Source organism: Brassica oleracea, chromosome C3 (genome assembly GCF_000695525.1).
Source record: "Brassica oleracea var. oleracea cultivar TO1000 chromosome C3, BOL, whole genome shotgun sequence".
NCBI lineage: Eukaryota > Viridiplantae > Streptophyta > Magnoliopsida > Brassicales > Brassicaceae > Brassica > Brassica oleracea.
The window spans coordinates 55124508-55134335 of record NC_027750.1 but is presented as its reverse complement, the minus strand read 5'-3'; the positions used below and the strand labels follow the sequence as shown (position 1 = coordinate 55134335).

General features: G+C 38.9%; 2 protein-coding genes across 2 annotated transcripts; one reads left to right on the top strand and one right to left on the bottom strand.

Moving 5' to 3' along the window:
* Positions 1-287: 287 nt before the first annotated feature.
* LOC106335197 (probable Xaa-Pro aminopeptidase P) lies at positions 288-3577 on the top strand (the record flags this gene model as incomplete). Its single annotated transcript, XM_013773645.1, is given in 12 exon segments — positions 288-389; positions 497-560; positions 660-799; positions 877-1539; positions 1625-1711; positions 2042-2176; positions 2255-2389; positions 2468-2548; positions 2632-2791; positions 2867-2938; positions 3017-3141; positions 3218-3577. Coding segments are annotated over 12 exon segments (1923 nt in total). The 3' UTR covers positions 3386-3577.
* A 271-nt stretch (positions 3578-3848) lies between these two features.
* Positions 3849-5439, bottom strand: LOC106335196 (NEDD8-conjugating enzyme Ubc12). The gene is made up of 6 exons (XM_013773643.1): positions 5338-5439; positions 4939-5083; positions 4743-4851; positions 4565-4643; positions 4327-4443; positions 3849-4241 (listed from the first exon to the last, which is right to left on the bottom strand). The coding sequence occupies exons 2-6, from the start codon at positions 5051-5053 to the stop codon at positions 4104-4106; spliced, it is 558 nt and encodes a 185-aa protein (XP_013629097.1). The 5' UTR covers positions 5054-5083; positions 5338-5439; the 3' UTR covers positions 3849-4103.
* Positions 5440-9828: the final 4389 nt, after the last annotated feature.

Below are 9828 nucleotides of genomic sequence, written 5' to 3'. Positions count from 1 at the left end.
AATTTTCAAAGGATAAACTTAGAAATGTGCTATTTTGGTCATTTTAGTTTTTGATTGCTATTTTTGTGATATAAACTTAGAAATGTGCTATTTTGGAGATTTGCCCTTATTTATATTTATTTTAGTTGCGTGACTTGCGTCAGCCATTAGGATTCCTAGGAACACGTAATCTGTATATACAGTACTCTCTCTCTCTCTCTCTCTCTCCCCATCTGTGCTCGACGACATTGACACAATACTCTAACATAACGCAAAATTCTATCTGAAACAGAAACAGAAACCGAAACACCGTCATCATGTCTGAGATTCTCTCTTCCCTGAGGTCACTAATGGCCTCTCACTCTCCTCCTCTCGACGCTCTCGTCGTCCCTTCCGAAGACTATCACCAGGTTTGAATCGACCCTTTTTCTTGTATCCATGATCCGATCTTTGAACAATATAAAGTTTCGATTTTTATAGTTTTATTAAATCGACTTTTGTGTTTCAATTTCAATAGAGCGAGTATGTGTCTGCTCGAGACAAACGGCGTGAGTTCGTGTCTGGATTTACTGGAAGTGCAGGTTTGTGTTGTGTTCTGTAATAATCGTTGGACTGGATCTTTGGTTCGGAAAAAAAGACTTACCCTTAACTGATGATCTCTCTGTTTTGGGTTTTGATAGGTTTGGCGCTAATCACGAAGAACGAAGCAAGGCTTTGGACTGATGGACGCTACTTCTTGCAAGCGATCCAACAGCTTAGTGATGAGTGGACACTCATGCGTATGGGAGAAGATCCTCTTGTTGAAGTTTGGATGTCTGATGTGAGTCACTCACACGATGATCAATCACTTTGACATGTTTCTTTTGATTTTGATTTTTGTCTTCATTGATGTTTTAGAATCTGTCTGAGGGAGCAAACATAGGTGTTGATCCATGGTGTGTCTCGGTAGACACAGCAAACAAATGGGGAAAAGCCTTTGCTAAGAAGAGTCAGAACCTTATTCCGACAACAACTGATCTTGTGGATGAAGTCTGGAAGAGCCGTCCACCTTCTGAGATGAACCCTGTTATTGTCCATCCCTTGGAGTTTGCCGGCCGCTCTGTCTCCGACAAGTTGACAGATTTGAGAGCAAAGCTTAAGCAAGAGAGTGCGCGTGGTTTAGTCATCGCTGCTCTCGATGAGGTTGCTTGGCTATACAACATCCGTGGAACCGATGTTGCTTACTGTCCCGTTGTTCACGCCTTTGCAATCATTACAACCGACTCTGCGTTCCTCTATGTGGACAAGAAGAAAGTATCCAATGAGATGAGTGAGTATTTCAAAGGGCTTGGTGTGGAAGTCAAGGAGTACACACATGTCATCTCAGATGTGGCGTTGCTTGCTTCAAAACAACTTTTTTCATCATTCTCATCTAAAATCGAGGACATGGAGATTGATTCTGACCAGACTGATCGGTTGTGGGTGGACCCTGCTTCCTGCTGCTATGCGCTTTATTCAAAGTTGGATGCTGATAAGGTCCTCTTGCAACCATCTCCTCTCTCACTCCCAAAAGCCTTAAAGGTAGTCAATAATGAATACTCTTTACAAAAAGTAACTTCTCTTAATTTCTTTGCTTTATAGTATTGATTCTGTTATGTTATGTTAGAACCCTGTTGAGCTCGAAGGACTCAAGAAAGCACATGTTCGTGATGGTGCAGCTGTTGTCCAGTACCTTGTTTGGCTCGATAACCAGGTACTGTAAATGAATACTTCCTCCGTTTCATTTCAAATGTCGTTTTAGATTCGTGCACAGGTTCTAATTTTGCATATTTTCTAAATAAAAACATCACTAACTATATACATAATCATATTTCAACCATAAAAAAATAAACATGAGAACATAAAAGAGTCATGTACCAGGTAAAATTAATAAATTTTGCATTGAAATTCTAAAACAACACATATTTTGTAACAAAAATTTTACTCTACAACGACACTTGATATGAAACGGAGGGAGAACGAGTCCTGGACAAATCTTGTATCCAAGATTGTTTCATGTACACTCGTGTTTGTGAAACTGTAGATGCAAGAGCTTTATGGAGCATCTGGATACTTTATGGAAGCAGAGGCAAACAAAAAGAAACCAACTAGTGAGACCTCTAAGCTTACTGAAGTGACTGTGAGTGATAAGCTGGAGAGTCTCCGAGCTGCCAAAGAGGTAATCTCTTGCATATCAAACGTCATTCACTGTAAAAGCATCTTAATATATAAACGTTTCTGTTCAATGTGGTTGCAGCATTTTAGAGGTCTAAGCTTTCCTACTATATCATCCGTTGGTTCAAACGCTGCCATCATTCATTACTCACCAGAGCCTGAAGCTTGTGCTGAGATGGACCCTGACAAGATTTACTTATGTGATTCAGGAGCACAGGTTTATAATCACATGATTTGAGTATATACTATAAGCTTCATTTATTTTCTCTAACATACACATTTTGTTTGAGTGAAGTATCTCGATGGAACAACTGATATAACAAGAACGGTTCACTTTGGAAAACCTTCAGCTCATGAGAAGGACTGTTATACCGCGGTAATTAATGATTAACTTTCTGCTGAAGAATATAACGTTGTTATTGACTCTAATACGTATGTTTTAATGGGATGCATCTTTAGGTGCTCAAGGGTCATGTTGCACTTGGAAACGCTCGGTTTCCGAAAGGAACAAATGGTTATACACTTGATATACTTGCTAGAGCTCCTTTGTGGAAGTTTGGGTTGGATTATCGACATGGTACTGGTCATGGTGTTGGCTCTTACCTTTTCGTTCATGAAGGTAAAGCGATTAGAAACCTCTTTGGTAATCAATCTTTTTTGTATGTATATTAATAGGTGTTGGGATTGTGTGCAGGACCTCACCAAGTTAGTTTCAGACCTAGTGCTAGGAATGTTCCTCTTCAAGCTACCATGACTGTAACAGATGGTCTGTCTCTGCAACGAAAGCTTGATATTGATCTTCATATGCTAAGAACCGTGGTTTGTTTTCTTCTTTCTTTTGCAGAGCCTGGTTACTATGAGGATGGGAACTTTGGTATAAGGCTAGAGAATGTTCTTGTTGTTAATGATGCTGAAACTGAGTTTAACTTTGGTGACAAGGGCTACTTGCAGTTCGAGCATATCACTTGGGTACTTACTTGCTCACTGTTCTTGGTTCTGTTATCTATATGCATGTCTGAGTAACTCTCATTCTATCTCTCTCTAGGCACCGTACCAAGTGAAACTTATCGATCTAAAGCAGTTGACACGAGAAGAGATCGATTGGTTAAACACATACCATCTGAAATGCAAGGACATCTTGGCCCCGTTCCTGAACCAGGCTGAAATGGAATGGCTCAAGAAAGCTACCGAGCCTGTAAGTGTATTGGCTTGAATCCCTCCTGGATCTCTCTTACTAGATGTTTAGCAATGGCTTTTTCTGTTCTTTCACTGTTGAACCAAACATATTTGTAAGTCATTACACAGTTTCTTCTTCTTTGTTTCCATCCAGACATCTAAAATAAATGGTTCATGTTTCTTGAACAAAGAACATATCTTTGTTTCTACAAGATTCTCAGTTCTTGAACTTTGTAGCTTACGGCGTTAGAGAGCTTTATCTGCTGTCTTATTCTTCAGTTCCTTAACAATCTTTCTCATCTCTTCTCCTGCTTCGTCATCCATCACTCTCTTCACCGTGAAGCAGATGCCCTTGATGGCTGTTCGGTTTGGGTTTCTGTTGGTCTGATCGAGAAAACGTGAAAACAGCGACTTCTAAAGAAACTGAAATGATCTGAGATTGGTTAATGTTCTGATTATTTCGAAATACAAGACATGTTCGAGACCACTAACACTGTGTATTAATCAAACTGAATTTGAGGAGAATTATAAAATATAAGACAGAGATCAAGCATGTTACAGAATCCACATTTTTTGAGTACTCGGTTCCTTTTCAGTCTCCTTTGTCGAACTCTCACGAACTAAAAGTTCAGAAAGATCACGAGCCAAGGGAAATGTAGTCTTACACAAAAGCAAATAAACAAGGGGTTTTTGAGAGATACAATAGGCAGACAAAGGGGCTTTCATCGGGTTCTTATCGTCTTCAGAGCTTTTTGTTAGATACAGCGCGGGAAAAAGGTTTGACCAACATAGCCACCTGTCATGGCCCTCCGGACATTGGTCTCAAACAGCTTTGGGTTGTCCCTTAAAACTTGTGCTGCATCATGGTTCAATGGATCTTCAGAATTTGGTTCCTGTGTGAAAAAAAGCAAAACATTCAAGTTTAAGAGAATCAGATAATGACACAAACACTAAGCCTGATTGATGTATCAGGCTTACCGTGAAAAGATGGAAGAGTCCATAGATAACAGTGTTGATGTTAAGAACAGGTTTCCAGTCTTCACGCAAGATGTTGAGGCAAACGTTTCCTTCCAAATCAATATTGGGATGATAAACCTACACAAAAAAAAACAAAGAAAACAAGCAATCAGAAAGCAAAGATGGAGCTATAAGGAAAGCAAATATATAAACAAGTAACATATTCCAAGTAGAAGATAGAAACTATAAGGTAGCCTACCTTGGTTTTGCATTTAACTTTAGGAGCTTCATGTGGATACACAGGAGACACTTGGAACGTGAAAACAAATGTACCATTACTGCGTATCATTAACCAAGAAAAATAAACAAACAGCTGAGTTTCTGAAACCCTTTCGAATTGTGAGCATGAGTTATGAAAAAAAGAGACTACACTCAACTGGTAGTAACCATCATCGGGTTTAATGGAGACTTCAAAGTTCATCAAATCATCTTTGCCATTAGGAAACGATATCGTACACGAGCTTGGAAGGTTCAACTCTGATATATCTACACAATTTTAAAAAGAATCAAAACTTTAGGAAGAGAGAGACCATATGCAAGAAGGAAAGAAAGATATAAAAAGGGAATTAATACCTTTGTGAAGACGAAGTTCACCAGCAGATTGCTTCTTAACTGAAGCTCCTCCTCCTCTACTAGCGTTTTGAGCTTGTTCTCTTTGCTTTTCCTTTACTTTAAACAACCCAATCATTGTTTCTGCTTCTCTGACTTCTAAATAAAGCTGAGACAAACCAAGGAATGAACAATCAGTTGGTTTCTATGCAGATACGGAGACAGAGCAGTCAATCTTGGTAAGAAAGCTACAAGAATTTCTAGAAAATTGATCGAAAGACTTGATCCCTAAACACAAACCCAGAAAGGAAAACGCTTTAATCAACTTAGAGCTCAAAGATCGAAACTTTCCTCATGAGTCGGAAAGGAAATACAAAAGAAACTAAAAGTTGATATACATAATAAATGAAGGAAGAAGCTTACAAGTTGATAATTTCGTTGCAGAACACGAGATCGGAACAGGTTAACGACTGAATCAAAAACGACCAAGAATGACACAATCCTCTCTTAGCTTTTTCTCGACGCCGAGTTAAAACGAAATCTTTACACAACTCGGCCCATTAAGCCAATTAAGCCCCTTAGGCCCGTTAAATATGTTTTACCAATAAGTTTGGTACTTTTGCATGTTCTCATGTCTTTAATTATAACTAGGGTTGGTCCGGGTGGGTGAATTTATATTAAAACTATTTATATTTAAATATCTTTTAATTTTATAAAACATTGATACTTTATTTTATACTAAAAATAATAAATATAATCTATTTTATCATAAGATTATTTTTTTAACTATCAAAAGAATGTTATGTAAAAATCAGATATTTTTAAGAACTGAAAAACTGTTCTATAGATGTAAAAACTACTCATAAATTGTTACTTCAAACCATCTTCTTAATAACCCTTCCAACTTATGATTTGGCTTGTACTTGAGTGAACTAATCATAATCATGTTCTTCATTGCCTTGTTTATTAGCCCTCACATATTGTCTTTAGAAGTTCTCGGCTTCTTGTTTATTAGCCCTCGCATATTGTAAATTTTGTTTTGTTGGTTTGAGTTGAAAAAACCACTAACAATATTTATTTTAGAGAACACAAAATTATTAAATAAAAAATTAAGGAAAATAAAATGATTTATATTTTTTATTTGATTTCTATTTCAATTTCATATAGTTGAAAAAATATAAAGTAAGAATAGCTACATTTTTTCTAAGAGTATCATATTTTTCAATAACGAATTTCATATAGGTGAAAAAATATAAAGTAATAATTTCATATTATTACAATAACTAATTTTCTCACAATAATAAATTAATACACCAACTCCAAGCCAAATCATTGAAAGTCAAATTTAATGTGAAAATTATAAAATTTAATTTTTAAAATAATATAAAAATAGTTTCAAAAATGTCATAAATAATAATTAGTACATATTACGTAACAACAAATGATGTTTTATAATATATGTTTGTTTCAGTTTATATTATTGTGATTTGGTTAACTGCAGAAGGCGGCAGTTGACCAAATCACGGCGATAGCAAAGATCCTTGCTCCTATCGCTGCAAACGCCGAAGCTTCAACAGCGCAGTATCGTCGACACCTGTTCGCCACAGAACGAACCACCGACGAAGCACCTGCGCAGAATAACGACATCAACGCGCACACCGCAAGCGAACTAGCCGCATTATTATTATAATTTCTTGAATATGTATTTAGTAAAATCATTTTCTAATTCGGAGACTCTTTAATCTTGCAACTTACGCTTTAATCTTGTTTATTTAAATCGTTATGGCAGGTAATGAGATTGTCTACTTGAGGATTAGTGATAAATAGTTGTATTGTAAAGATAACCGTGTTGTAAAGGATAATGGTCCACTCATCAATATATCATTGCCTAAATTTTAAAATCTTTTATGTTTTTATTTGGAGGCTTAACATTTTTATTATTATGTTTTGGTTTTAGCTGAAAGAATGTATTGACAATGATCTGCAATACTAAGCCGATAAGGCAAACTTAAATACAGTTTTGGTGTATATTATTCTTGTTTCATGTAGAAACTCTGAGTCTCTGACTTTATTGTGTTTTTAGAGAATGTACATAATCAATCGATTCAGAATCAACTGCTTCTCACAATAGCTACCTTTGTGGCTGTCACTTTTTTGGCCACAAGTTTTTGAGATGTATCTCCTTGAAAGTGTTTTTAGAGATAAGGCGATGTTTCAATGGTGGCGTTCATATATTTAAAGGTTTATTTTTCCTGATTATAAGATAGTTTTTACCATTGGTATAATGGAGCTTAAGGTTAATCTCTTAGATCAATTCTCAAAAATACACAAATTTGAAAGTGAAATTGGTTTTTTTATTTAATTAATAACCTGATAAAGTAGACTTCCCATGAAATTAACTAAAACTTTTGTTGATTAAAGAAATAAACTAAAACTTAGAAGAAGAAAAACTCAAATAAAAAAGGTTGAGAATGAGAAGTTTTAACGCAAATTCATTTACTCCTTAGGTCAGACTTCAGTCTTATGCAGGTCTTCTTAGCGGAGTGACAATCCTCCAGAGCTGGTTCTTCTTCCAGTGTTTCTGGCATCAACAGGGGGTCAGTTGGTGGATCTGTCCTAGCTGTTCCCTTTCTCGACCACACCATCAACAGTACAGCCTTTTGTGTTTGTTGCACAACTCTCTTCACAACAGGAGAGAGGCTTGTCTTATCAGCTCCAGCACCAGGCAAGCCATTAGCTCCCTGCCCATGAACAATAACAAACAATAGTCAGTGCTCTCAGATGTTAAACGATTTAGTGAAGAGGGTTAACAAACCAAAAATATGATATAGGCCTTGCGTTTCAGGTAACTTTGTCTAGCATCACATTTATGGGTAAAATAAAAATGTGTTCCAGAGGTTGCATTTACGAAAAACAGACATGGAATTACAGAGTAAAACAATGTAAAATATTCAACTGAGATACAAACGTGTGGTACTTAATAGATCTTTTTTTAACTCCAACTAACTCGAGGCTGGCGTTTGTCGATACGCATGGCCACCTTTGGTCACACCTGATCTTGCTAATTTCTCATCAAGCAGAACAGCTAGGGCATCAAATACACTCAAGCATAAAGACAATTCTCTATATAAACGATGTGGGGTACTAATATTCATTTCCAAATTTTAAACCAAAGGTGACGTTATGCAAGAAAATTTAGCTAGCTACCTGAGTTACTTCTCCCATTGTCTGGTTGGCTTGGCCCTGTTGGTAATCGGTTAAAGCACATTCAGATTCTTAATCTCCACCTGTGAACCAACAAAAACACGACTCATCAACCAAATACAGTAAAAATTAAGCTAGCTACCTGAGTTAATTGCCTCTCACTGGCATATTCAGTGGCATCGAGCCTGATTTTTCATATGTTCAGGTCAGGTACAGTCTCGAGCAAAGGAGGTCCTGCTCTGTTCAGATTTAATTGCACCATAAGAGCAAACAAACATTAAGAAACGGTCAGGGGAACACTTTTTGGAATGAGTAAAGCCGATAATGGTGATGCGTGAGATGGTTAGGCTGTAAGATATCTGTATGGTGTAACACAGCTTGGTTACTGTATGCCTATATGAAATTCAAAGAAGCAAATAAATTAATTCAAACAATCAAATATGGAAGCCTTTGTAGATACCCGACAAAATCTGTCTCTGCCGCCATCGCTCGCTCGCATAACTTTATCCGCATGGAAGAAGACACCAGAGCAAAGTTCGCAAAAGAAGCAGCAGCGAAACAGCGACCCTCCCGAATGAACGACACCCACCCCGAGCCTCGCCAGCACTCCACCGGCGGAAATACCACTCAGAAGCGAGGCTACGTTAGCTCGGTCAGTGATGAGGAATCTCCAAAATCAGCAGCCATCGCGCGAGAGAAAGGCTGGAACCACTGGGATCGAGACCCCGCTTCGAAGCAGTTAAGCTCATCCGAACCAGCGAGTTCAAACTCCGAGGAACCAAAAAAATGGTGCCTCTACCACAAAAGGGATTCCCATGACACGAAGGAGTGTAAGGTCCTCATCGGGCAGTTTTTCGAAGGGATCACTAACGGGACAATCCAAATGCCCACCTCTCCTACGACACCGAAAAACACCAAAAGCTGGAGTAAGAACAAGGAGAAGAAGGCACAGAAGTCTCAAAAGAACACGGCCCCGAGCGAGGAAAGAGCAAGCCCTAAGCGCACTCCCGTCAACAACGTCGGCCCCGCCAACGATTTGTCAGAAGACAAACACCCGCGTCGCCAGCGACGAGTGGAAGTCATACTCTCTTGCCCATGTGACTCCTCTGACGATGACGTCCCGACAGTGCAACCAGATCCGCGCGATAAAATGGACAGCAAGGATAAAGACCTGCGCATTCTATTGACGCGAAAGAGCGCAAAGAGCAAAAAACCAGGAACAACCGACCCCCGTGCGACCATCCCAAAATGCAACGCCCGGAGAGTCGGTCAAACTGGCGACCTTCGTGAACAACTCAATTCAAAGGCCGACGACCTGCGAATCCAACTCAACCGTTCGAAAGGGTCCGATCTGCGACGACGTCTCGAATCGAAAACGTCTAAAATCGAGAACACAACCGACGATTTGAGGAAGCAACTCGAATCAATGCACGCCACCCGAGCCCCACACATTAGCGTCATAATGGGCGGATCACCACCTTGCGGAGACTCGGTTCGAGCCGTCAAAGACTACAAACGTCAAGCGACCACCTCTAAGAAGTGGCCTTCTCTAGTCGAAAATGATCACCAGATCACTTTTTCGGCACTGGACACCAAGGGCGTCCACATGCCACATAACGATCCTCTCCTCGTCGACCTTGACATCGGTGAATGCCTAGTCGCAAAAGTCCTTATTGATACCGGCAGCTCAGTCGATCTCATCTTTCGCGA

Coding starts and splice junctions, on each gene's coding strand:
- LOC106335196 (XM_013773643.1), bottom strand. CDS start 5,053: ATGATTGGGTTGTTTAAAGTAAAGGAAAAGCAAAGAGAACAAGCTCAA. Junction 4,852..4,938: donor TGAACTTCGTCTTCACAAAG/GTATTAATTCCC, acceptor AAAATTGTGTAG/ATATATCAGAGTTGAACCTT. Junction 4,444..4,564: donor AAGTTAAATGCAAAACCAAG/GTAGGCTACCTT, acceptor TTTTTTGTGTAG/GTTTATCATCCCAATATTGA.